Source organism: Emydura macquarii, unplaced genomic scaffold (genome assembly GCF_026122565.2).
Source record: "Emydura macquarii macquarii isolate MOO-44397 ecotype Brisbane River unplaced genomic scaffold, CSIRO-AGI_Emac_v2 contig_295, whole genome shotgun sequence".
NCBI classification, from domain to species: Eukaryota; Metazoa; Chordata; order Testudines; family Chelidae; genus Emydura; species Emydura macquarii.
In genome coordinates this window covers 12,528,532-12,555,957 of record NW_027130432.1, presented here as the reverse complement: position 1 = coordinate 12,555,957, position 27,426 = coordinate 12,528,532, and the positions used below count along the sequence as shown (strand labels likewise).

The window sequence follows — 27,426 nt, the reverse complement described above, 5'->3', positions numbered from 1 at the left end:
GCTAAAATGGAGTGGTGGGTGCTCAGCGCCAGGGCAGGGCTGGGCCAGCGCAGAGTCCCCCAGGGCAGCAGGTTGGAGCAGGGGGCTAGTGAGTGGAACTGCAGCAAGTTGTCCCTGCCCCTTGGTTTAACGGGACTCAGGCCCAGGGGAGGCCTGTCACTGGGAGGGGACGCACAAGACAGCTGCCCACGGCTGGTTTGGTAGGATTTATTGTGTAGCAGTTAAACATGACCAGCATGGACATTAAAAAAACAACACACACACACACACAGACACCACAAGGGACAGGGCATGGCCTGGCCGGATGTCACCACCAGCTTTATGCACGTGGGACATGGCCTCTCGTGCTACTGCCAGGGGGCCTGTTCTCTGCCTCACATGGGGAGCAGAGCAGAGCTGAGGGGGGTAGGGCGAGTTCCCCTCCAATCCAGTCCCTTTCCCCCGTGCTGACGAAGGCCCTGGGAGATGCCGGGGCAGAGAGAGACAAAGGGTGAGAGCCATCACATTTAAATGGGGTCTGAGGCCCAGCTCCTCCAAAGTATTTAGGATCCTAACTGCCATTGAAAGCACTGGAAGTTAGGCCCCTAAAGTCCTCTGAGGCGCAGGGCCTGACAGCCTTGAAACCCTAAGCTCTGCCTGACCTGCTAGCGCCGTGTGATCTGGCTGGATGTCACTTTGTGGCCCTTTCCAAGCAGGAGTTGGCTGGGACCCTGGCGTGGAGAGGACCGTCTGTCTCATGCTGTGATGAGCTCACCCCTGCACGGTTCCATCAGCAGGGTGAGAGAGGTGGAAGGATCCCTGGGGGGCACAGACCCGGAGGGGGTAATGCTGCTCCAGTGGAGCCGAGCCGCCTTTGGGAAGGCAGGGCGTGAGTTCCTGACACAAGGCAGAGCGAGGGGGGGGAACAGCTGGGCTCGGTGCCAGCCCTGGCCTGAAATGCACTTTCTCCAGCACACACCTGTGCGCTTAAAAATGGAACAATTTTCCATTCATTAAAGCCAATGGCTCTGCAAGCGCCTGGCTCCAGCCCAGCTCCGGCTCCCAGATGGGCTCAAAGAGGGGAACGGCTTTGGCTGCTCAGTGCTGGGAATGCTCCAAATGGGAAAGACAAGAGGCCGAAGCCAACAAAAGACTTTTTTCCAAACAAAGGTGACCACATGGTCACTGCTGGGGAAGCTTGGAGTCCGTGCTTTCCCATGGAGGGGGGTAGGCCCAGGGGAAACGAGCGAGGACTGCTCTAGTGATGGGATCCACGCTCCTGGGGACTCCAGCGAGATTCCCCGATCCCGAGGGCTGACGATCTCGCCTGGCAGCTCCCTGTCCTGGGAGAAATGCCAGCCTTTGCAATACAGGGCGCAGCACTATGGGGTGACAAAGCACAAGTGCCTCTGCTGACTGGGTCCTAACCTGTGAATCAAGCCAGGCCCCCGGAGGAGTGATTTCATGCAGTCCTCCAGGCTCCCCAACAGTTTCCTCCTTTGAGCTGTTGATATTTCACTGGGTGCCCCAGTGGCAAAGAAATAGCTCAGCTGGAGGGCTCTGTGCCCTCCTGCTAGGGATGCCCGGAGGCACAGGTGATGAGATCAGCACTAGCCCCATAAAACTGCCCTGCCCGTGAGGCATTGGTTTGGAACCACTCCCTTAGTCCCCATCCCCCCTGCGAGACCTTGCCACAGGCCCCGACTATGCACACAGTGATGGGGGCAGGCTCCCAGGGACCCAGCGGTGCCATCTCACCTCCAGCGGAGTATCAGGGGCAGTGTGGGGCAGAGAAGGATGCCTATGAGGCCAGATCCTCAGTTGGTTTAAACTGGCACAGCTCCACTGAAGGCAATGGGGCTGTGCGGCTTTACATGCACTGGGGATCTAGTCCCCTGAGTTCAATGACGCTACCCCCCTTCACACCAGCTGAGACCCTTGTTGAAGTCAATGGAGAGATGCTGATTTCCTGCCGGAAAGGTGCTGGCTCTTTATGTTTGGCTTTAGGCCCACGGAGGCTTTTCATCCCTTGGTGTGCTGCAAACACCTCCCACCTCTGCCTAGACACACCCCACTCGCCCTTGCAAAACTGCCATGGATATGGACTAGGCCAGACACACATTTTGCTTGCTGGCCCTTTAACCACGATAACAAAACAACCAACATTTGACTCATCCATGAAAAAAGGCAGATTTTGCCAGGCCCGTTCGGGCTCACATTACAGGCATCAGGGAGCCACAGTAAATCCCACCTGTTTCTCCACCTTGCGCCCATTGGTGGTGCTGGGACAATTTCCCCTTGCAGGGTAAAGCCGGCATATCTGGTGCAAGCATGAAGGAGCTGGCAGAATCTGCATGGTGGGCTTTGCCCTCTGGATCAGGAGCAAGGCCTCTGTGGCACCCACTAGATTTGGGTGTTCAGCACCACCGGCAACTGTTCCTTGGTCCTGTTACACACCCTTTCTTGGTGGATCCCAACTTTCAAGGCAGAGGTACACCTGATAAGGTCACAACTTCTTTGCAATCTAAGTCAGTGGTGCAGTTACCAGGAACCTACGCAGTGGCTGCTAATCCTCAGAAGACAGGCGTTTGCCAGGCTGCAGACCAAACAACTACCTGGGAAAGCATCTATCCTGCCTTGCTGCCCCGTCTCCAGCAGCCTGAGCATCTCTACAGCGGTCGTAGCTTAATTCCGCCCAAGCTAAGGGCCTGCGTCTGCTTGTCCCTTGGCTCCCACAAAAGCTTTTATCTGGCAGAGTTTCTAAGCAGCACAGCCCCCCTCCTCCTCCCGAGAGCTGCTCGCCCCCAAGCACAGCATTCTCAGGCAGTACCAGTGCGGCGCTGATCACCCACAATGCTCTGGGGTAGTGGGGGCTGGGCAGCAGAGCTTGCTGCTTTCACATCCCCATTTCCCACAGGCCCCGGAGGCTGTTGTTTGTTTCGGAAGTGGGGGGCGGGGGAGAAGGAAGCGGATGAAAAGCAGCTACAGCCTGACTTCCATCCTAAGAGCATCTTCCCAATGGATGGAGGCCCTGATGGGAACTGAACAACATCCCGTTGGGGCCGGGAGAAAACACAGGCCCTCGGCTCCTGGCCAGCCTTCCCAGGGCAGGTTTCAGAGACCTCTGCTATCTTTAGGCTCCTTATCCCACTCGTTTCCCAGCTACAAACAGTTAAACAGGAAATAAATGCAGTGATGTCCGCACCCGTCCCTGTCTGCCTGGGCCAGAGAGCCCAGCTCAGCACGCCTTGGCAACCTGCCAGCACCACACTCTGCTGGGGGACCCTGGGTAATCAGTAGCAGAGAGAGGCTCGGGCTGGGTGCAGGTGGAGCACGCTTCTCTTTGCACCTTCAGCTCTGCCAATATTCTGCTATTCCAGTTCTGGGCACCCACCCAGCTCAGCCAACGCCCCTCAGTCCTGCCCTGCAGCCCCCTGCCTCCAGCTACTCTAGCCATGAGGTCCTTCCTAAACAGGGGCTCAGATGTATTATCCGGTCACACCCCATGGTAAAACGCCTGCTAGACCTGAGGTTGAGACCATCAAACTCATGTCACCTATGACCTGAGCCAGGATTGGAATCCATTTCTCCAGCTGGCACCTGCACTCTCAATACCTCGCCCCTCCCCCTTTCTGTTCCCTGGCATTGAAACGCCGTGGACAGCCATGAGGAGCAGCTCCTTGAAGAGGCTGTCTCCCCTGGGTCCTGCCACCAGTGTTCTGTTCATGGGGAAAAGCTGTTGCTAGAAGTTAGCACCATCTGGGCGGGAGAGCGAAAAGCGGGGATGGGGAGATGGTATCCCACTCTCCCTGGCAGCGCATTGACTGGCTGGCCCACCTGACCCAGAGAGGAGCAGGGGAGCTGAAACAGACATCAGAGCCAGAATGCCTTGGATGAGTCAAGGAGCAGGGCCTCTCCTGTAGGACTTCAGTGATCTCTGCGGGAAGAGGCTTCCCTTCCCTCAGACTGGGCTGGGGGACGTATCCTGCTGGGATATGTATCCTGCTAGGATTGACCAGACTGGTGATTTGTCAGGCGTGAGCCATCCAGACCAGGGATCCCCGCTCCCTCTGCTCCACGGGCCCAGCCAGGACGCAGTGCAGAGGGGCACAGAGAACACAAGCACGGCACGTGTAGGGGCGACAAATGGAAACATCCAGGATGGCTGATTCCTGGGGGAAGAGCCGAGCTGAGGAAGCATTTTGAGTTCGGTCCCTCCGAGCCTGTGGGAGAGACCCCCCATGGCCAGCAGTGCCGCAAAGGAAACCCACCCAGCTGTCCCTTCCCATGTGCTCAGTGTCCACACATGTCTGTGAAGCAGAGATGGGGGCTCTCAGCAAACGCCAGATCTCCCATGTTAGCCCTGCATCCATGGGCGCTTGGGGGCTACAAAGCACGGACATGGCTTCCCTCACCCAGCGGGAACGCTGAGAGCAACTCGGATCATGGGCACATTCTTCTGCCTTGCTCCAGGCACAGAAAGAGCGGGGTGGTGGTGGTTGTAGGCACGGAATCTGTGGTGAGGCATCTCCTACGTCCCCAAGGAAAGTGACCGAGGGGGAAGCAGGCCTGGCTGAGCGCATTCAACTCAATGTGCAAAATCTCGGTATAAGTAGACCGGGAAAGGCTCCAGGGGCTTCGTCTTCTCAAGCTTCTTTGTTAGCACCATGGTGGGGGGGAGGGGGATCGGGTGGGGTGGGGGTTCAGGATCAGACCCACTCCTGCAAGGAGCGTTTGCAGTAGAGCAGCATCCGAGGGGCCCCCTTCCTGTGCATCTGGATGATGACGTAGATGAGGCCCAGAACACAAAGCAGCAGCACCAGGGGCACCATCACCATGATGATGCTCATGGTCCGCGTGTATTTGTCTATCTGCACCACGATGTCCACATCATTGCCGTTCCCCCGGTTGCGGCCGCCGTAGTCATCCTCATCGTCTTCCTCCTCTTCCCCCCGGCCGCCGGGGCGTGCCTCAGCTTCCCCTTCACCCCCATCCTGGTCATCGCCGGTGCCCCTGCTGTCTGGGTTGAAGGGAGGCCTGTCCAGGTCAGGCCATCGGGGCCCAGGGTCGGGATCTGGCACTAGCGCCTCGTGGCAGCCCATGAAGTCCCGCAGGATGGACTTGGGGTACCCCGGCTCCGTCTTCAGCCGCTCATTGTCAAACTTCCAATACCTGGTGCCTTTGTAGAAATACGTGTAAGCTGGAAGGGAGCCAATCAGAAAAGGTTAGCCGCCACTAAGTCTGCTAACCACCGAGCACAAAGGGCTCACCACACCCCAGAATCACCCTATCTGCTATCCCACCCCACTATGCCCCACTACACCAGAGAGCCACCTTGTCTGGTGTTCTGCCTCCTGCCATACCCGATCAGCTCATTGGGCTATCTTGTCTGGTATCCTTGCCTCTGGTGGTAGCCAATAACTGATGCTTCAGAGGAAGGAGAATAAAGTTGGTGATAATGCACTTGGCTAATTGTGCAATGCTGAAGTATGTGTGTGAAGGGGGATTTCCTTCCTGACCCCTGCAGGAATGGGCTGATGCCCTGAAGCATGTGAGTTAATTTCTCTTAGTGCAAATCTAATTGATCATTTAATTACCCAGCAGCCTCCTTTTTAAAACTCAGTCAGGAGCTGACTATCGCTCCCTGGGGCCAGAATCCCATTACCCACTGTATGAAGGAGCACTTTGTTTGCTACATCCTGCTGGTAGTCTGTTCCCCACCAGGGACAAACAATTCCCTTTACTTCAGCACTGCCCCCCGGGGGATTTTAGCAGCTCAGAGCCCTGCTGAATGGAACAGATGACGGGCATTAGACTGACTGGCTGAGCAGGTTATGCTCCAGCTACCAGGAAACGGAGCAGAGGAAATTGGACTTCCTGGAACTCTGAACGAGGCTCTGCTTCGGTGAGAAAAAGAGGTCCGTGCCCTCCACAAGCTGAGTCTCCATTCCTGCCTCTGCTGCACCTGGCTCCGCGTGACGCTGCTGCTCCAGTGACCACTTGGTACTAGGAACCAGGCGTACAACAGGGAGCTGCACGGCCCAGAAAACAGCAGCCCCAGTGTGAACAAGAGGAAAGGATTCAGGTGCATAAAGGCTGAGAGGCTGATGCAGCCTTCCTGGCTCCCTGCTGGACAAAGGGGGAGCAGAAGACTGCAATCTGCCAGGGGCTCCACACATGGGTCAGTTGGGCAGTTGAAAAAGCCAATCAGCTGCTTCTCAAAGCATTAAAGGGGAGTACCAATAATAATACAGAGCAGGACAGAGAAAGAGGGAAAAGGGGGCAGGGTAGAGACAGGGAAATGACCAAGTTCCCACAGAATTACCTCTCATTTTGCCTGTGGCCACTTTGTTCCCACACCCATGGCAGAAGGGTTTAGGATGTTAGAGATAAAGGGATGAAAAGAACCCTCCCTGCTTTGCTCATTGTAATCTTTGCAGCCAGAACTGGAGATCCATAAAGGGCAGTGACATTGTTATCCCTGGAGCTCCCAGGCCAGATTGTCAGCTGGTGTCATCGGGTGCAGTATCTTAGACTTCCTGGGAGTGGGGCCCAGGTACATCAGCTGTGGGGTCTGCCCCTCTGAATCTAATACAGGTGCCGATGGGCAGTGCTGGGTGATTTCCCAGCTGGGGTGTGGGTTCCTACACAGAGCGCAGAGGGCTCCTGTTCTCACTCACATGCATCCGAGCTCAGGAAGGCCCCTTTGGGCGTGGGAGGGATTCCCGCCCACACGGTGATCAGCTTTGGGTAGCCGGGATCCACAGAATGGGTCTCTTCATTAAAGCGCCAGTACCTGCACGAGAACGGACGCCCCCGTGAGCATATGGTACCCAGGCAGCCCCCCCATTGCAGAACCCTGGCAGAAAAGATTCTTGTGGGATGCAGCATGGCCGGGGCAGCTCCGTCCCCGGTTTAGAACCAGCAAGGGGCACCCCACCTGCTTAGATTGCAGAAGTGCAGGGGGATGCTCCAGCCACCCACCCATCCCAGTCCAACCAGATGCTCAGTGACACACAGGATGATACCTTTGGAACCCCAGAGCACTATGCAGATGTGGAAGGAGCAGCAGCATCACCCTCATTTCACAGAAGGGGAAACTGAGGCATAGAGACAGGCGGTGCCTTGCGTAGCTTGGGGAAGGGCTGCCAGCCCAGGTGCAGGGGAGGAGGCAGCTGGGGCCCAGGGCTAGCATTTGGGCTGTTACACGCGGGGCTGGGCCCAGGGCTAGCATTTGGGATGTTACACGCGGGGCTGGGCCCAGCCCTGGGGACCCTACTGCAGGGAGCAACCCTGCATCGGGCAGGAGGAAAAACAAAGCTCAGCGCCTCCCATCCATCCACCTCAAGGCGCTTCACATTGGGGGCGCCCCCCATTGTCCCCATGTGACAGATGGCGAAACTGAGGCACAGAGCGTGGCCCCAGGATGCCCAGCGAGTCAGTGGCAGAGCTGGAAATAGAAGCCAGGGGTCCTGACAGCCAGGCCCCTGCTCTGACCGCTAGAGCACAGGAAGCCCTGCCCGTCCGCATGGCCCATCAGGGCCCCCTCACCGCAGCAGGCCCAGCCCACCTGTCTCCGCGGAAGAAGAAGGTGTGTCCTGTGGGCTCCCACCAGATGGCAGTGTCGATCTTGTCGTAGGGGATGCCCTGCCCGTAGCTGGTGAGGGGCTGTGGGTACCCAGGCTCCAAGTTTGCCTCCCGGAATAGCCAGTACCGATCCCCTGGGAAGGGAAAGCAGAGATGGCGGGAGGGCCACGGGGGAGTGAAAGGCTGCGGCATGTCTGAGACAAGTCACCTGCCCCACCCAGCCCAGCGCGCTGGAGCCCCACGGGCCCTCCCTGCCAGCCGCCCGGGACCACATGCTGCTATGGCGCTGGGAAACTCCTCAGGGCCCAGCTCAGCAACCGTATTCTGGTACCCGGCCCCGCTCTCCTCCTGAGACGGGGCCTCTCTCAGCAGCTGCAACCCCTTCTGGCCACCATCCATCCCCTGCTCTGCCAGCCCCACAGGACTCCTCCTCATGAAGCCGGAGCCTTCGCCCTGGCCAGCGGAGCTGGGCATGGCCCCCATGCCACAGCTCTGCCATGGCGCTGCCTCCAATCCTCGCTGACCTGCCCTCTCGTTACACCTTCACGTGGAGGCAGGAAATACCAGGGAGAGCCTGGGGGAGGCTCAGGGCTCAAGACGCTGGCACCAGGCTGCCCCATAGGGTGCCACTGGGACGCCCAGGCCCTGAAGGTCAGGAACACTCTGTCTGATCCCTGCTGACAACGGTGGAAAGTCCAAGTGGAAGGGAGGTACTGAAGACCAGCTGTGCCCGTCTGCCATGGGTCACACTGCCACATGCTCCGGGACAGCCCAGGTCAAGGGCACGGCAGCTTGGGATGAAGGGCATCAGCAGAGCTGGGCATGTGTGGAGGGGCAGAGCCCAGGGCTGGGGCAGCAGGGGACAGGGGCTGTGGGCAGGACTGAGGGGCATTGGCAAAGGAGGGGAGTCTGCTCAGGGAGTATCAATGGTTCTCTCTCCAGCTCTGCATTCCCCGAAAGCCTCACCTTTGAAGAACACGAATTTGCCGTCGTGCCTTTCGTAGGCGGCGTTGATGTCCCCGGGGAGGCCCCTCCAGAAGTGCCCGATGGGCATGGGGTAGTTGTCCAGCACCCGGTTATGGCGAACCCTCCAGAACCATCGGCCCTTGAAGATGACAAGCCGCCAGATGGGACACGCAGCCCAGTCCAGGGGAATGGCCACGACGGGGGAACCAGGCCCTGGGCCGGCTGAGCAGCAGGGCTGGCAGGAGAGCGGGACAAAGGGGGGGCTCCAGAGCCCTCCCAGCGCCCGTGGGCTTGGTGGGGTTTAGCCTCCACTGCCTGGGCCCTCTCCCTGCGTCAGCGCAATGCTGGGGCTTGGCCCACTCCGGCCCTCCCACTGGGGATTAACTCTTGGGGCAGATCTCCTCACCAGCCTCCACCCTCCACCGGCCTTGGGCAGAGAGGCACACTGGGGTGCTGGCTCAGCGTGGGGGCAGCAGGCCGGGCACCGGCAGCCAGGGAAGGGGCCAGTGGAGGGGGGAAGTAGCCCACCGGTGTCTAGAGAGGAGCAGAGCTTAAGGTCTGGTCCCGTGACCAGCCACTGGGAAGGGAGAGGGAAAGGGCCTCTGGCACAGGGCACGCTGGCAGTGCCAGGGCTGGGGAGGGGGCACTGAGGGGGATGGAGGGAGGCACAGAGGAGGATGAAGAAACAGGGCAGGGTACCTTAAACACAAACATTTCCCCACGCAGCACAGCCACAGTGTCGAACTCCCCATCACAGATGTTGGGCCCATACTGGTCAGGCCGGTCGGTGGTTCGGGGCCGGTCCGGGTTGCCTGGTTTCGGGGGCCGATCCGGTTTGTCAGGGGGAGGTGGCTTGGGGGGTCTGTGGTCTGGCTTTCCAGGGCCGCGGGGAGTCACCGTAGGGAGGGGCCTAGTGGGCTGGGGCTGCCCATCCGGGGGACCTGGGAAAGAGAAGGGAGCAGTGAGGAATCACGCCCAAATGTCTAAAGCAGCCCAGCTAGGCGGGGCTGGACTGGAGTTAATGTGCTGCGCTGGTACCAATCTGCAGGCACCTGGGCCTCATCATACTGTGCCCCCATCTTCGTGCACTGCACGGAGTCAGCAGGGTGAGAACTCGGCACTGATGGCTCCAAAAGCACTGCCACTACAGCTGCAGGGGAATCGCTGTCAGCAGTACAGGGTCTATGACACAACTCGAGCAGGGAAGGGCAGGGCAGGGCAGGGCAGGGCACTTTACTAGACAGGCCAGTTCCTCCCAGGGGACAGACATTCACCACTTTACAGCTGGGTGGTTGGAGACACCCCTGGCTGGGGGGTGGAATGGCAAATCATTAACTCCTTATTGTCTGCTGCAAAAGGGGCAGAGAAGCATTTTTCTGTCTCCCTAGCCCCTCTGACGGCTCCCCAGCGCTAGTCCAGGTTCCCATGCCACAGCCCAACAGGCAAGAAGCCCCTGCCCCGTGCTTCACGCCCACTGTGACACCCCCCATACAGCTTCACGCTCAGCACAGCGCGGAAATGACAGGAGAGCGAGGAAGAGGCCTGAGCCATTGTGGAAAGTCACTTCCAGCCCCAATGAAGAGCTGGGGCTGGTACCGGGAGGCTGGTTGGGACAGCCGGAGCTGCAGAGCGGGTTCATGGGACACAGGGGGCAAGTCTGAGGAAGGAGCAGAGGGGCACCTCTCACCACCTGATGTATCCGCCCCCTTTGCTCTGCATGGGCGCTGCACAGAAACCTGGCGGCTCAGCAGCAACGAAGGGGTTAACGGCAGCAATGAAGGGGTTAATGCTCTGTCTAGGGGGACGGGACTTGGACCCTGCCTGTCTCTACCCCCACTGTGCTGCAGCTGCACACACCGCAGCTGGGCTGGCCATTCCCACTGGCCCCGCGCCCCACTCCCCCTCCAGCCCCCACGCAGGCTGTGGGTGTGGCCATGGCCGTGTCCCCGCTCACCGTACAGCTGCTGAATGCCCTTGAGGTCATCCTCGGGCAGCTGGAAGTTCTCGGTGTCCATCCACTGGTAGAAGGGAGCCATGATGGCGCTGGGGTTGCTGGAGTGCTCCAGGCCCAGTGAATGCCCCAGCTCATGGACGGCCACCAGGAACAGATTATTGCCTGGGAGGGAGAGAGGCGCTGTTAGAGGCGGGCGGAAGCCACACCGCGAGCTTGGGGGCCGCCCCCAGCAGGGTGGACAGACTCAGGATGCTCACCAAGCCTGGGTCTCCTGCAGCCCAGCTCCCAAGGGGTTAACAATCCTTTCCCCTCTCCCAGACCACCCTGTGCCCTGAGGGAAGGCTCTCTGTCCCAGGACCGAGGGCAGCCAGTACCTTTTCTGTGGTTCTCCCTGACCACGTGCCGGAGGGGAGGAGAGGGCTGTGTCTGGGATCGGGACACAACTCACCACCCCAGTAAATTCACGCAGGACAGCGTGCCCAACGCATCAGCCGCCCCTTTAGCCTTCAACTCACGCTGTGTCGTGCGGGGCAAGAGACACAGCTGCCTCCCCTCCCTGGCCAGCCGTGGTCCCAGTGGGAAACTCACCCTGGCCTTCGCTACAGATCCATAGATGCTAAAGCTAGAAGCGAGCCCTGCTGCACAACACAGGCCAGGGAACCTCAGCCAGCAAGTCCAGCCTCAAGCCTGCAACTGACGGCTGAGCCAGAGCAGGTCTTTTACCTCAAGGCGCACCTCCAGCCTTGAATTCAAGACTTCAACTGCCGGAGAACCCGCCCCAGCCTGGTACGCTGCTCCGATGGCGAATCACCCGCACGCATCAAAACGCGCACCTTATTTCCAGCCTGGTCTAGCTTCAGCTTCTTGTTATGCTGTTTCCTGCTAGATTGAACTAGGGGACATCTCTTCCCTGTGTAGGTGCTTGTAGACCACAGTCATCTCTCAACTTTCTGTTCTAATTCTTTTCTGAACCCTTCCCACTCTGCACCGAAGTGCGGACAGCAGAGCTGGGTGCAGCATCTCAGCAATGCCGCTCAGAATTCCATCCATGCAGCGTCTTTAGGGCAATCACCCCATAAGTGACCCCTCTATGACTGTCCCTGGAAAGAGAACCCAGGAGTCCCGACTCCTCAGCCACAAGACGGTTTTTCTTTCCCTGCATCTCCCAGCTAGATTCTGCCTGAGACTCACCCTCCCCACACTGAGCCCTCTCTCCCCATCACCAGCCTTCCCAAGGCGCCAGCCTGTCTCACCAGACACCTCGGTGTTCTCCAGCGTCCAGGGCTCATCCGAGTCAAAGTGCGTGTCCCCGCCCATCCCGGGGCCGGGGAAATAGGCATGGGCCAGGAACCCCCCCATGCCGTCGAAGGGGGAGCTGTCTCCGTGGAAGCCAGAGGCGAAGAGCACCATGATGTCGGCCTCCTTCCTCCTCTTGTGCCTGATGTCATCGTAGGGGATCTCTTGGAAGACCAGGGGCGTGGCCTGCTCCCACACCTGGAACGCTTGGCGAATGGCCTCGTAGGAGTGGTACCGCCCCAGCTTATCCGTGTAGTTCTGGATGCTGGAGGCACACAAACATGGGTGTGTGTGTGTGATTGCTTGAGGGGCGTGAAAAGCTGGGGCAGGAGAGGGAACGGATGGGTCAGTTTCACTTTGGTTTCTAGCCCCTATCCCCATGCAGCAAGGTCTGTGCTGGGAACCCTGCAGGGGGAAAGTTCTCATCCCACCTGAAAACCGTTTCACAGGGGATTACTCATGTGCTGGAAGTGTAATCCAAATCTTTCTCCAGCAGGGACTGAAGCCAGGATCTGCAGCTCCAATGCACAGACCTAGCTAAGTGCTGGTGGGGGAGACCGAGCCTGCTTCCACTGACGTCAATGGCAAATGTCCCATTGGCTTCAGCTGGGAAGGAAGCCCCCAAATCTCCTGTGAACGGCAGAGGAGCAGGGAGCTCCCTCTCTGGACCAGCCATACAGGGTGGGGTGGGGTGGGGTGAGGGCGGACAGTTGACCAGTGGGTTACATCAAGCTTTGTGAGACCCTGAATGCTGGGCCCTACCCTTCCCTAGGGGCTCTCTTCTTTGATCCTGTCGATCCCTTGGCAAAGGGCCCCGAGACATCCCTTTATCGCCTCATTTCATGCCTGGGGACCTCTTTAACAGCCCCACCCCATGTTTTATAACCGTCCTCTGTCCCCCGGCTGGAGGAAGGGGGGGCCGAGCGGGTGGGAGCAAAGCAAGCAAGAGAACACTGTCCCCTGCGAGAAGGAAAGTCAGTGTCACTGCTGGAAGGCCAGTGCCTCGGCCCGGCGTGTATGGGCTACCTCCAGGACAGCCAGTGGCGCGGCATCAACTCACAGCATCTATTCAGTGGGCCATTCGTTAGGTAACAGCCGCACAGCCCCTGGGCAGGCAGACATGGCAGTGGCTTAGCACCTAGCACTGAGCTCCGGCCACCTGCTGTATGCACGGCTCAGCTGAGATCATGCCTCGCGGTTGGAGCCCAGCCCCTCTGCAGAGCAGATCCCGAACCCTAACCCTGCTTGGACTGTGCCCTGGGCATGGCCTTCCTCCGCTCGCCCTGCTGGAAATCATGGTGTAGCTGCATTGAAGCCAATGGAGCAACACCCTGTAAAACTGGAGTAAGCGAGAATCAGGCCCTGGGGACGAGCCATTTGCCCCTGCTGCATCCTGCATTTGGCCCCAGCAACCTGGGAGGGTGAGCAGCCTCGGCGATGCACGAGTGAGGACGCAGAGCGCTCCATGCCAAAACCCAGTGGGCTGATACCTGAAGGTCAGGTGGGTCTGGCTCCAGCGCCGCCCGGTGAGTGCGTACCGCTTCCGCCGCATGTTGGCTTTGATCTGCACTCCAAACTGATCTGGGACGCCGCAGCGGGGCCGCTTCATCCACCTGCCGGGAAGCCGAGCAGAGCAGCCGCTGAGTGAGGATGGCGACCGTGGGGCTCACTCTAGGACTGAGACAGCGCGTACAGCAGCCTTGCCGTGCAGAAAACGGGGGGAGGAGGGGAGTGTAGGACCACTGGTTGTGGGGTCTCAGTGCCCAGCTGGAGGTGCTGGAGGAGACCAGACCGTAGGCTCCGGGAAGCCCAGTGTGAAGCTAGATGTGGGGGGGCCTGTCCTGTCCATTGAGGGTGCCTGGCAGTGGGGAGAGTCAGGCAGTTGTTATGGCTGGGGTGATGAAGGGGATGTCTGGCAGATGCAGAGCGTAGGGAGCTGGGTCCTTCAGGGCTGAAAGGGGAGGAGGACGGCCCTGTCTCCTCCATCGCCCTGGGGAAGGGGTCTCAGGCTGCTGCTGCGCCCCCCTTCCACATGCCTTGGGCCAGCCCCCTACAATTGGAGTCTTGGATCGTAGAGCCTGTGTCTCCTGGGGGCATCCCAGAGCCGGGCGGGAGGGGAGCAGCAGGGAGTTAATGCCAGCCGCTCCCATGAGAGGGGTGCTTACAGCTTTGTCTCCTCATCCAGGACGCCCGTCACCGTGATCCCATAGAACCTCTGCATCTCGGAGAGCGCGGAGGCAAGGATCTGAGCCGAGCGCATGGTGGACATCTGCCGGCTGGACTGCGGGAGGTAGCCGTAGAGCCGGAGCCAGGCCTGCAAGGGAGGCACAGGGGTCACATGCTGAGCCTTCGCCGTACCCACTCTCCTGGGGGCCTGGCTGGCACAGTGGCTGGGGAGAAAACAGCAAACCGTCCACCTCCAGCTCAGGCCTGTGTGTGGCGGCCGACCTGGTCTGGAGACGGATCGTTACCCTGGAGGGGGAAGTCTCCACTGCCCCATTTGGCCCCTGGGAAACAACTCCCCCTCCCCATGGACAGTCCCTCTCCCCTATCAGACTCCCCATCATCTCCCTCTACGAAACAGAAAGGCCAGTGTGCCAGGCTCCAAAGGTTTAGCTCTGGGGTCCAATTTAGCTGGCTACGGGACAAGCCTGGAAACCCTGCTCCGGGGAACTGCTCCTACTTGCACGGGGTGCTGCTTGCTAGCTGCCTGGGGCAGATCCACCCCCCTGCGACCCAGTTTGGGTAACGGTGACTGTGTACTGCACCTAGCACGAGGAGGCCCTTACCTCACTCGGGGCAGTTGGGTACCAAGGTAATGCAAATAAACAATTCTAGGACCACTCCGAAGGCCTGGGATCCTGCCTGCTGCAGCTCTGAGCAAACAACAAATCCCGAGGGAGGGAGCGTGGGCATTGACATACCAGGCCCAGGAGGCTGGAGGGGGCTGTTTACACTCCAGATAAGGCTTTAATCTCACTCCTGTTCTTCCGCCCCTTTGCTTTTATTTACCTGCTATATTTAACCTCCCTTTTGCACACGTGCGCCTGCCAGGCTGATGGGCAGAACGGATCCCTCCCCAGGCCCAGATCATGTATCCTCACTCGGGCCACCCTGCTTGACAGTAACAACAACTGGCAACAAACATGCCTGTCACAGAGAAGGGGACGCTGCGGCTGGGCAGAGGGGTGAAAAGCCGGGCGCTGTGCCAGTCACATGGCCAAGGAGATTCCAGGAAGCCTCAGCACATGAGTATCGGTCCGGAGGCGGCGTGCAGGCCGGGAATATAGCCCAGGGGGGTGGCAAATCCAAATGGAGGAGGATCAGTGGGATGGGAGGTTGGGGAAAAGGGAACGTTGATTCATGGCACTATGCAAAACCACCACCACCAGGCTGCTGCCTTAGGAGTGCTGGTTACCCCCACCCTTTCCCTATCGTTAGCACCAGCTGCAGGCGTGTTTCCTTATTTCTCACTTGGCTCCAGGCCAAGCCACTCACAAGCAGCCATTTGCAGCCAAGAGTTCCCTTAGGGGGAACTTCAAAGAGGCAGATTAACAGGTCAGCCCCATGGGTGGGGCAGGAGATAAAATACAGAGCAAATGGCAGGCTGGGAAGAGCCAGTGTTTCATTTTATATGTGTGCGTGGTGGTTTACAGAGGGGGGAGGCTGCAGCATGGTCCACATATATCCGGCACTAACCTGGGAGATCAGAGATCTGGGATCTGTCCCTATCCCTGCCGTTGATTCACTGTGGGCATGTCTACACAGCAAAGAAAAGCCTGCAGGAGTGCCCTCGGGCTTTCGTTGCTGTGTAGACATCCAGGCTCCGGCTGGAGCCCAGGCTCTAGGACCCTGTGGGGTGGGAGACATACCCTATGGGGTGCCGTGTAGGGACCTTGGGCTAGGATTTGCTGGAGCTCTGAGAATCTGACCACTGCTTGAGGAGCTGAACTGAAAGCCTGGCCCATCAAAGTCTGCTTTTCAGAAGTGCCAAAGATCCATCCCTAGCTCTGCTGGTGCTTGGCACCTTTGCAAATTAGGCCACCAAACTTTCTACCTCAGTTTCCCCAGCACTAAAATGGGGACCATGATACCTGCTTTTGTGAAGTGTTTTGGGGTCTATGAGTGGGAAGCAAATCAGAGCCCCATCCCAGCCTGAAGAGTTCACAGTCCAGGTTACACCCACAGGAAGATGACAGTGGGGCAGAGGGGACAAGAGGGAGACCAGCACAATGAAAGTTCAGGAGGGGATTGTCTTCCCACCCGATGCTTCCTACTAGCTCAGTTTCTCGTCATATAGGTGGGTTTGCGGGGTAAATGGAGTCAGCACCACAGAGATGAAAGGGTGGGTATAAAGCAGGCGACAGCGGAGATGGTTTCTTTGTCTGAAATACCTGGCTGCTTGCCTGAAGCAAAATCACTTGTGCTAATTCAGCCAGCACTCTCGCATTGATCTGGCCGTTCTTTAAAAGCAGCTGGGGGGGGGCAAGAGGGCAGAATAAGCCAATTTGCTGAGTCAGCTCCCCTCTGGCCCCCTGGGACTATTTGAGAAGAACTTATTGTTTCCTGCCCATGCCATAAGGCCAGTGCCCAGCGCGGCAAGGCGAGAGCTTCAGTTTGGGAGAGTGGCTTCGCACCACCCAACGGACGCAGGTGAGGCACAAATCACAATGTGTAGCCAGAAGCTCTGGGATCTGTGATTCCTTTCCTCTAACCTCTCCCTTGTGCAGTCCTGGCCCGAGGCTGAGAAGTGTGCACAATTCGGCCACATCCAGCAGTACAAAGCTGCGATTAACTCTGCTAGTGCAAATCCCGTCTCCGACTCCATCCATGGGTCTGCGGGGGGCTCCCAGACCAGCAAAGGGCCGAGGTGCAAACCCTCTTGTTCTAGGGCTGTCCTTCGCAACACGAGCCGCCTAGCCCCAGAGAACGCTGCCTTCAAGTGAATCCTCTAAGCCACAGGGCCCAGCTGATGAGGTGAAGGATTCCTTGACTATTTCACCTGACACGGAAGTGATGGGCCCCCAATCAATGCCAATGAGAGGAGCGGGGAAGGCAGCAGTAGCAGGGATACAAAGCCAAACACCACAGCCACCAGCTAAGCCCTGCCCGCGTGGCTTGAACTCAGGATCTGAGAGGAGCCTCCCCTCTTGGGAGTATTAAGCTTTTGTAGATGACAAACCACTCGGGCACAACATCCTGACCAGCCCTTGAGCAGGCCCTGCTGCCTCTTGCAGTGAAGCACCTCCATGTGAGCAGGCAGGCAGGCAGGCAGACAGACAGACAGAGCTACCCTTACATCCCTTTTCACTACTTGTTGGTGCTAAAGCTTACAGTGGGTTCTAGTGGGCTCTCAGCCAACTGGAAGCTAAGGCTCCTGCGCGCTAGTCTCACTACTGCCACTGATTCACTGCATGACCATGTGCAAGTCACTTAATCTTGCTGTGCCTTGGTTTCCCCACCTGTACGATGGAGACGTGTCTACCTCGGGGAGGTTTGTGAGGATCCATTACCCTTTGGGAAGTATTTTGAGAACCATGACTGGCTTCGACTGCAAATAATTAGCATGTTACTAATTAACTAATGAATCTTCACTCCTCAGTGAGGGAGGCAGGCAGAGAGGGCTCATGATCCTTGTGCTACAGATAGGGAAACTGAGTCATCGAAAAGGAAATGACTTTCCTACGTTCACACAACAAACTAGTGGCAGACTCGGGCTTAGAATCCAGCTCCCCTGACTCCTGGCCCCCTGTTGAATGAACGTGCGGCACACAGGACTGCCTCTCGGAGGGACTAAATACACAGTTTCCATGGTGTGTCATGGGCAAACCTTCGTACAACAGGAGTCTGGTGATCCAGGCACAGTGACTGACGATGGGATTCCCGGCTGCCCGCTCCACAATGGCCGATGCCTGCCAGTCTGGGCATCGACAAGGCAAGTGGATTCGTACTGAATCAGCCCATTGGCCTATGTGGCATCTGGTTTTCAGCGGTGTGAGAAGCTGCAACTGGTACCACCATCCTGAGCCATAGCTGTGACCCTGCTATCGGGAGACTCCCATGGATCCAGCCTGGCAGGGAGCTGGTTCCTTTCCAAAGAGGATGGCCCTTTTCACTCTGCTTCCCCCGGCCACTGCACCATTCCAGAGCTGCCCAGCCAGTCGGGCATTCCATCCCTCAGCACAGACTTGGCTGGGGACAGCCTAGCACAAAATAGCTCAGCTTCCTTAACATCTGCCCAGCAGAGCTGGGTCGGGGGCTGAGAGGCCCTAACCATGGTGTGTCTCCCACTGAAGTCACCGTGAGTCTTCAGCACATCTCAGGATCTGGCCCTGACAACATCTCCTCTCTGCTCCATCAGCTGTAAACACAGCTCCCGGGCCAGGGCTGCAGATCAATAATGACTTATGCATCCTGTCACACAAAGGATCGCAGAGTGCTTTGCAACCTCGCTCAAATCCCAGCCCTGAGTGTTTGCTGGGGAGAAGTTCTTGGAACCCATTAAAAACAGGGATCATGTTTCTTTATGCACTCCTGAGACCTAGCAGCCGGTGTGGTTAGTTTCCTTACACTGATACCAGCCCTCATTAACTCCTAGTGGAATGACAATTTTTTTTTTTTAATAAATCACTGGATTGATTCACAGCCAACTGATCTACAGGCACGAGACATCTGTTCTGATCTGTATGACAGCTGTACTGCGAGGGCCGGGCACTGTACACACCCAGGGAGAGAGACGGTCCCTGCTTCCAAGGGCTTCCAATCTCAACAGACCAGGGAGAAAAGAAGGATCCTGATCCCCATTTTACAGCTGGGGGAGCGAGGCACAGACAATTGAAATGACTGGCCCAAGGTCATTCATGGAACAAGCCAAGAATTCAAGGCAGTGCAGGGCTCAAGCCACAAAACCATCTGAGTGTCTGGAGAGTAACACGGCCACCCCCGGGCAGGGAGGTGACATCTGGTACCCCACCATTTGGGGCAGGCAGGGCTGAAGAATGCAGCTCCCGTTCCGTGAGCAGCCCTGTGTGTTGGGAAGCCTGGCTGCACGGGGGGTCCCTGCACACTAGCAGAGACTGGGAGGCAGGGTAGGGGCTGCTGGACAGAGCTGATAGCTGCAAAGCGAAGGCCAGGCCATGAGGCTGGTGTCTGCAGGTAGGAATTGGCTTGGCCTTTGGTGGGGGAGGCAGAGACCCACAGCCCAGGTGTGCTTGACCCTCTCACAGGCCTTCAGGGCCGAAGAGCTAATCCTCTGGCTACACTAGCAGCATCCAGAAAGACCCCGCCATCGGCAGGATCCAGATCACCATCAGTCGGATGTGTGGCCCGGCCGGCTCATGCAAGCATGGAGCAGCAGCTGACTCAGCCTGCAGCCCCACCTACCTGGGACGGGTGCCACAGAAGGAATAAGGCCCAGGTCCAAAAGGATTGCAGCTGGACCAGAGAGCAAGCTCGGCGGTCAGGAGGTCACTTAGTAATCTGCTGCCCTGACAGCCCTGCAGTGAGATGCCCCCGGCTAACCATCACCGCTGGGTGGAAGGGTCACTGTGCTAAGGAATGTGGGTCCCCCCCGAATGCACCGCTCCCTCATGCTCTTGCTGTGTATGGCAGCCGCCTATTGTCACAGCTAGAAAAGCTGCCGCCAGCAAGTTCTCCAGGTTCTACCCACAGGTCAAAAGCAAAGCATCTTAAACAGAACTCTAACCTTACTCATGCGCCAGCAGTGTTAGCGCTAGCCACTGACACCCTATCGCCATGGGAAGCCAACGTGGCAGGCTCATGAGTCCCCATTCATGCTTAATCCTTCCTTGCAGTTTAGCTTGAACCCACCCATTTAGAGCTGGCTGGTCCAGCTGTTTGATGTGTCTGCAGAAAGAGCCGAGGCGTGAGTGTCCATTGGGCAGATCTGTAATAGACCTTCACTCTGTGTGCGCTAAATTCTGCCAAGGGGCCCCGGATTTGATGGCACACTGGTGAGGCAGGATGGAAATTCAGTGCAAGCTTATTTATATTTAGTATTGGAGGGTATGAATGAATTAAATCGAATAATACAAGAAGGTGCAGTAGCCCTCAGCTCATTTATTTTGTGATTAAATTCAGTTCAGTGTATTCTAGCCCCATATTTCAGTTTTTAATGTGCCACAAATGTTTGCATTGATAATACATGCATCACAGGAGACATGAGAGTTTTCAATGCCCAAGGAGGCATGTGAGGCTTTGTGGGATACGCACTTCAGTTGGATGTTTCTGCTAAAATGATCACTAGTGAAACAGATCTAATGGCGACAGTGTGATTGTCCTTGTTAGGTTTCAGAGTGACTGGATGAGATCATGCTCACACTAGGAACAGATACAAAAGGACTCTTCTGTCAGGGCCATTAACTTGGGCTCTGGTTCTGGGGGGAGCAGTGCACTTCAAAGGGGGTGAGTAGCTCCTCTCAATCCATTCTCCTGCATTCTGGCTGCCTGCCTCTAATCAAAAGACTCTCTGCTAATACCCGGCTGCTGAAGCAAAACGCAGGCTATAGGACCCCATGACTTTGCACTCAGATTGTGCCTTTCATTTGAGGATCTCCAAGCACTTCACATATTGGGTGTTTCTTTTTCCCATCTGTGAAATGGGGATAAAGGCTCAGAGATTGGGAGGGGCTTGGGCAGTGTCTCTCACTAAGTCAGTGGTAGGCCTCCTGCCACCTCATCATCTGCTGTGACCACTAGGTAACCCTGCCTCACACACATGAGGAAGGGGATAGCAGTTTTTGCTTATACACAAACATTTAAACTCCACCAGATGAAGGATTTTGTTCCAGGTGGGGTGTGGACAATAAAGCAAAGCCCCCCCAGGACATACTGAAATACCACGTGGAGAAAAGATCAGACTGTGTTTATTTCCCTCCTCCCCACCCCCCTGGGATATTTTCGCCACTGCATCAGTGTAGCTCCTCTTGAAGGTGGAAGCAGTAACTTCCCAAGCTTGAGAACAGCTTCCCATGAACACTGCGAGGTGACGAAAACCCAGTGGAGGGACACGTATTAACAATCATTACACCAGTCTTTAGCTGCTAGATGCTGTACATACTCATCATAAAAGACAGCCTCTCCCTGAAGCGCTTACACTCTATTAGAGACAGGACAGATGGGGAAAGTGAGACGCAGAGAAGCAAAAGAACTTGCCCAAGGTCACACAGCAAATCAGTGGCAAAGCTGGGACTGCAGAGCACACACTGCTTGACTCGCACTCCAACACCCTTGCCCCTACACAGCTTTCCTTGCCTTTCAGTTCTCTGAAAGCATTGAGCTGTGAACATTTAATAGCAACTGAGCTACTACAAAACCTCCATTGTAATCAGTCAAACGACACTCACACTTTAATGGCCAACATTTCACAATGTGGAAGGGCTAGAAACACGCTATAGGTGAGAGCAAATACTTGCAAGACTCTGGCCTGATGACCAGGTAGTGCTTTATTATTATTTGCTTGCACTGTAGCAGAACGGAGGAGCCATGGATCAAAACCCCATTTACAAACAGAACAAAAAGAGGCAGTCCCCTGGTCTTCAGAGGAAACACGGAGCTTTCTGGAATCCACTGCCTCTTGCTGTGGAAGTGAAACCTTCAATTCACCTGACTCCATCTGACAAAAGTAACACCTTTTTGATGCTCACTATGTCCTGTGATTGCTACTGAATCTTAGTTTCTAGTCAACTCCCAGGGAAACTCCAGCTGGTATTCAATCCAGACCCCAGGAAGAAAGTTTTGCAGTCTGCTGCCCCCTGCTGGACATCTTGCTCACTGCATGCTGCGAGCTGCCTTTCGTTGGCTGGAAGTGGATGCGAGGTTAGCAAGTTGCTTGCTTTTTCTTTTCTCTGTAATAGGTTATTAAAGACGTTGTAGAGGGCAGAAATTGAGACGCTCCTCCCAGCTACTAGGACTGGGGAAAGGGCCCTCCGTTCAGCCAAGGTGACCTTTCAAGCATGTTCTCAAATGCGGGTTGCTATCTTGGCTGACAGTGGGTCTCCCGAAGGTCCCAGATGGCAGTTTTGTGCCAGAGCCATTGCGGGCGGCGCGTGGGATCTGGGTGTTGCTGTAACACTGTCTCAGCCACAGGGATGGGCTTACTATGCCCTTGCCATGCTTCCCAAGGCAGCAGAGCCAGGGTAACACTTTCTCCATGACATACCGACAGCTGGGATCCTGTCAGCGACAGGCCCGGACAGGAGCTAAGCAAGCCCAACTCGAACCTCCAGGGTTCAAGCCGAGTTCAGCCCAAAGGAGGGGAAGAGAGTGGAGCTGGAGACTGTCCAGACTCCTAAGCATTTAGTGTCCCCGCTGTAAGGCCAGATTCATGACCTCTGCATTTCCAGAGTGGGCTGCACCCAGCCCCAGGCGTGGCTAAGTGACCTGCTGGGCAGAGGGGGATCCAGCTCTGTAATCAGAGTCTGTAATCAGAGCCCTGGAGGAATTCCCTGCCCTGCCCAGCCCGGCCCCTTAGAATAAGGTCAGGGCTCGGCTCAGCCCTTTAACTGGGGTTGGTGGCTCTGAAGGCAAGAGCTGAAGTGCTGGGGGAGGGGACGCAGCTCTGGTCCAGGAGTCTATCAGAACAGAGAGCTCCAGCCAGGCCCATAGGCAGGGGTGGGGGAGTGGGAGGGGGGAGAGAGAGAGAGAGAGAGAGAGAGAAAGCCTCCAGATGAAACTGGAAATGCTCAGCTTGCGAGGCTGGGTCCCCCTGCACAGGCCCTGATTACACTCCCCAGACACGGCTCAAGGGCAGTGGCGAGACAGACAATTTTCACAAGGGAAATGGCTGTATGCACCCATGCGAATCCCCTCCGCCCCATGCAAACCAGTCCTCTACTTCCTTGGCCTCTCTGGCTGCTGCTTTACCCAACTCTGCCAAGCTCTGAGTCTCCCACTAAGGGGGAGGCAGTACGAGGAGGTTTTTCCTCCCCCACTTGGGGCCCGAATCTGTTGCCCCCACCCATGCTGTTTCTTAGTGAAGGGAGCATAGTGCCAGGTGAAGCCCTCCCTGTGCATCCACAGAGCCAGTGTAAGTGTCCCCTGCCACACCACAGCCCAGCAATTCACCCCCCACCACCGGAACAGCAGGGTGAGGGATCCCCTTAGGGGCAGGATATTTGTGTTTGCAGGCCCGTCAATCCTTAGCCTCTCAGCTGTAACAGCCAGCAGGGGCCCAATGTGCTGGAGACACCTAGTCATTAGCTCCAGGGCTGGAACGATACCGCCACCTCAGCTGCACTGGCCACCGAACCAGCGTCAGCTGGTAACAGCCGTGGGTCACTATCCAGCCTGGTGCGGCTTTCCCATGCCATGACCTGCAGCTGGCGTGGAAGGGACGCCCGGGCGGTGAAAGGTTCTGCTGTCCATTCCTCACGCAACTGTCTCACTCCACACATCACTTGTTACAGGAGGGAAGTCCATCTGGGTCCTGTATGAGCCTCATCCAGCTCCCACTGAACTCAATGGCAAGACACCCACTGGCTTCCACAGTTGCCCTGGTCTCTCTGTTTGATCCTCAGGGTCAAGAATGGAAATGCGCCAGCACCGGGGTGACTTGGTGAAAACGTTCTCTGCATCCATCAGGAGGTGGCACCTGCCTCATTTCCAGCCGTTGGTTGTCGCTGGCTCCGTCAGGCTGTGACATTTCAGTGCGGGTGGGCAGACAGCAGAGCTCCTGGGGCAGGGAGAGCCTCGCCTGCTTTCCAAGAGGCTTGTGGGGGAAGTGAGGAAGGGTGGGGACCGCACAAATATAAATAGGGAGCGACACATCCTGCCTATGCCAACCCCCTTCTAGTCTGTTATCCACAGCGCACATGGGGATAACGGGGGAAACAGAACATTGCCCCGAGCAGGGAGACACTGCTGCCAACGGGGCTGCAGTCCTCAGAGGCAGCTTCCTCCTCCCCATAAAGTTCAACTATTTCACCTCCACCCCAACTTGCCTAGTTTAGCTGTGGTTTCTTCACAGCTCCCCATCTACAGCACCCCCTGCTATTCCAGTGGTAGGCCTTAGATGAGCCACTGCCATGATACATGCCAGCTAGCACCTGGGGGGGGCGGGGTGAGAAATGACATGGGACACGACTATCAGACCCACGTCTTGTTTCCTTCTCATCAGTGGCCCTGTTCCATTTCACCCAAACACCATCTTGCTCAGTGGAACACAAGCAAGAGACAAAAGCCAGGAGGGAGGGTCTGGTTCATGGCCAAGTGGCTTCCGTGAAGGCCTTGCGTAGCATAATTGGTCTCCACCTTCCCTGATTAGGCCATGTCACCACGGCTATCATCTTGCCCGGGAAGGTGGAGCAGATCCTCTCTGAGGGTCCCATTGACACCTCCTCCAACAGCAAGTAGAAGGGATGCCCCATAAGCAACAAAGAGCTTCCTCTTCAGGCTGAGAGTTTGGCCCACTGCTTCTGTTGCATTCCCAGCCTGTACTAGTCAAGGGCCTGGTCCTGAAAGATGCTGAGTGCCTTCCACTCCTCTGGAGTCGGGGTCATCCGCCATCTTGCAAGATTAGGTGCCAAGAGACCTAGAGGCCGAGACCAGGATGGGACCTCTAGACTCTGGCATGGCAGCAGCATGGGCCCTGGTCTCAACCTGAACTTGAAGCAGGTTGCATTTTCTCGTGCCACTTAGCTCGCTCCCAGCCCACATTCCCCTCCCTCCCCTCGCATGCCGTTGAGCTAGCACAGCCCCACAGCAGAGCGGCTGCTTTAGTGATTGGCTCTCTCATGAGGAAGACAGGGTAGGCAGTAGCCTGGGAAGAGACTGTACACAGAAACGTATGGCTGGCGCAAAGGTGATGGGGGAGCAGGTGAACCCAAAAACATCTCTAGAGTAGAAGAGCGAGTACCTTAGACACTTGAGGAGGGGCCACCAGCCAAAACCGTGCAGATGTAATATGTGTGCATGGATAGCCCGTGTGACAGAGAGGCTAGGAGCCAAGCGTGCTGTTCCATCTACACACGCATAGATACAGAGGGGATTGTATAAGAGAGCAAAATCAGTGCTGGAGAAGGGAAACGGACAGATACAGCACTGGGGCAGTGCAGAGCAGGGCGTTAACCTCATCAGCCCTCCCGGGATTTATACTCAAGCCCTAACCAATCTCAAGAACCTGCTCACTTCTTTTTTCTTTTCAGTGTTTATTCAAAACCAGTCACTTTCCACAAATCTAGCCCCCCACCCCCATTCTCTGGCATCGCACCCCCCAACTGAACCCACCAGGCCTTGTGTTGGCCCAGGGCTCAGTGACTGGGCTCCGTGTCAGCTCGGAGGGAGCCAGGCCAGTTTGCCCCCCACAGGGCGCCGGAAAACAAAGCGGTGGTTTTTTAAACAGTGGGCAGAATGAAAACCACAGCAACAGGCAGGTTCAAAGCACAAGTGCAGACAGATCAACACACGTCTGGGGAGCCAAGTGTGCATTTATGAAAGCCCGTTTCCAGGTGAAGCAACCAAAGAATCTACACCCACAAGGTGCCATGGCCCCTGCCACCCTAACACCGGTGCGGAGAGGACAGGCCAGGTAGCTGCTGGGTTGATTTGCAGGTGAACAATTTCCAGTAGTCATCGATCACGGAAGAGAAACCCCAGCCAGTGCCAGACCAGCTCCTCCCCACCCCCAGTGCCCAGCCGGGCAAATTAAGGGCGGCTCCCCGAGCCCGGGGTGTTGGCAGGGGGCCCTGGGCCGGGCTGCCCCCTGGCATGCATCGGCTTTAACCCACCCAGCCAAGCGATCCTCAGGGGCCCTACCTCGGCATGGACTTCTCCGTCCCCCGCCGCCTCGCCGCGCCCCAGGGAAGCCAGCAGCAGCAGCAGGCTCCAGCCCAGCATCCTGCCGGGCCCCGTCGGGGGCAGAGTCCAGCCCGGCAGCCAGGTGGTGCTGGCGGCGGGCAGCCGATCGCTGCCTCCCATGGGGGCCGCCTCTCGTCCCGCGCTCCCCGGGGGGGCAACAGCAGCCGCTCCCTGCCCCGGCTCAGGGCCGGACCCGCCCGCCCGTCCTCGACCGGCGCTTCCGCAGGGAGCCCCCGCCCGTCCCGGGGCACGCGGCATGGGAGGCCGAGACGCAGCGAGCCCAGCAGCTGGGGGCTCCGCAAGCGGCGGGGCTCGCTCCACCCACCCCGCGCTAGGCTCCCGGGGCGCCGCTGCCGGCCGGGGCTCGCCGGGCCCCCATGGCTGGGCTGGCGCAGGGAAGTTGCGCGGGGGCCGCAGGCCGCGCTGGCTCCGCTCCGGGCGCCGCCGCCGCCGCCGCCTTTGTCTGCTCCGCTCAAGCCCCCCGCGCCCGCTCCATGGGGCCGGCCCGGCCGCCTGCGGGGCTCACGGGGGCGGGGACTGGGGCGCCCGGCAGCGCGTCCGGCTCGGCCCGAGGCTTCCCCTCGCCGAGGCGGAGCGCAGAGCTCGCTGGCTCGCGGCGCCCTTGGCTCGGTGTCGGTGACCGTGTGTGCGCGGAGCGAGCCCCCAAGCAGCCCGGCCGCAGCGGAGCAGCCCGGGCCCGCCCCCCGCCTGCAGCACCGCCCCGCTGGGCGGGGCCTTAAAGGGGCAGCCCTGAGCCCCGAGACCCCCTCTCCCCGAGCCCTGGCGAACCCCCACCCCGCGGGGAGACGCTGTCACCCCACCACACACAGACACAGACAGACGCACACACAGGCACCCTCAGACTCCTACACACACAGACGTGCACTCAGACCCCTACACACACAGATACCCCACCGCCCAGGTACCTTCAGACCCCCCACACTCCATACACACACATCCCTTCAGACTCCTACACACACACAGACACACCGCTACACATACACGCACACAGAAGCACACTCAGACCCCCCCCACACACACACAGGCACCGGTGAGTCGCGTGTAAAGCTATATGCAAACACAGACACAGTTAGGTTTCAGAGATACTGCACAGCAGCTAGTCTAGCTATGCCATAGCTATGCTGCTCTAACTACCCCCAGAGGACTGCTTCCTTCCACCCTAGCTCCCATCACTCAGGGAGATGGAGTTCCTACAGTGACAGAAAAACCCCTTCCTTCACTGTAGTCCACAGCTACCCTACTAGGTTGTAGTGACATAACAATGGCTATGAGCAGGCTGCTGAGGTCGTGGGTAACACATGAGAAGGCCAGTATAAACTCTGGCCAAAAGGATCAAAAGTGGCCACTGATTCTGGGTGTCTCAAATATTTGGGGCTAACTTGGGCCTGATTTTCAGAGGTGCTGAGCATTCAAAACTCTAGCTGAAGTCAGTGGAAGCTTCCAGGGCTCAGCACTTCTGAAAGCATCTCCAGCTGGGCAGCTAAAAACTGAGGCCTTCAGAGATCAGTGGCTATAGGACAGGACAGGGGCTATGACCTAGGTATTACAGTGCAGTGGTCATGACCCAACCATTATGGAGGAGGCAGTTCCATTCCAAGCCCTTATCATGTGCATCTAACAGTTTAAAATGTGCCAACTTCCTTGCCATCTCTAAGGTGAATGCTCTTGAAAGTGTTAAAATTCCATTGAGGTGAGTGCTGTTAGTCATATGTGTGCGTGGGAGGACGGAGAGGTGGGGAAAGGGCTTTCTGGCTTTAGAGGCTTTCTGGCTTTTGTTTGCATAACCTCTGCTTTGTTTTTTAACTGCC

General features: G+C 57.5%; 1 protein-coding gene across 2 annotated transcripts; it reads right to left on the bottom strand.

Moving 5' to 3' along the window:
* Positions 1–193: 193 nt before the first annotated feature.
* Positions 194–26,217, bottom strand: MMP15 (matrix metallopeptidase 15). 2 transcript variants are annotated; one of them, XM_067552539.1, is made up of 10 exons: positions 25,556–26,217; positions 13,948–14,096; positions 13,273–13,395; positions 11,740–12,047; positions 10,487–10,648; positions 9,232–9,473; positions 8,533–8,671; positions 7,550–7,700; positions 6,660–6,775; positions 194–5,179 (listed from the first exon to the last, which is right to left on the bottom strand). In XM_067552539.1, exons 1-10 carry the CDS (start codon positions 25,853–25,855, stop codon positions 4,689–4,691), a joined length of 2,181 nt encoding a protein of 726 aa, XP_067408640.1. In that variant the 5' UTR covers positions 25,856–26,217; the 3' UTR covers positions 194–4,688. The 2 variants fall into 2 exon arrangements, with proteins under 2 accessions (XP_067408640.1, XP_067408650.1); XM_067552549.1 differs by lacking the exon at positions 194–5,179 and adding an exon at positions 5,303–5,406.
* Positions 26,218–27,426: the final 1,209 nt, after the last annotated feature.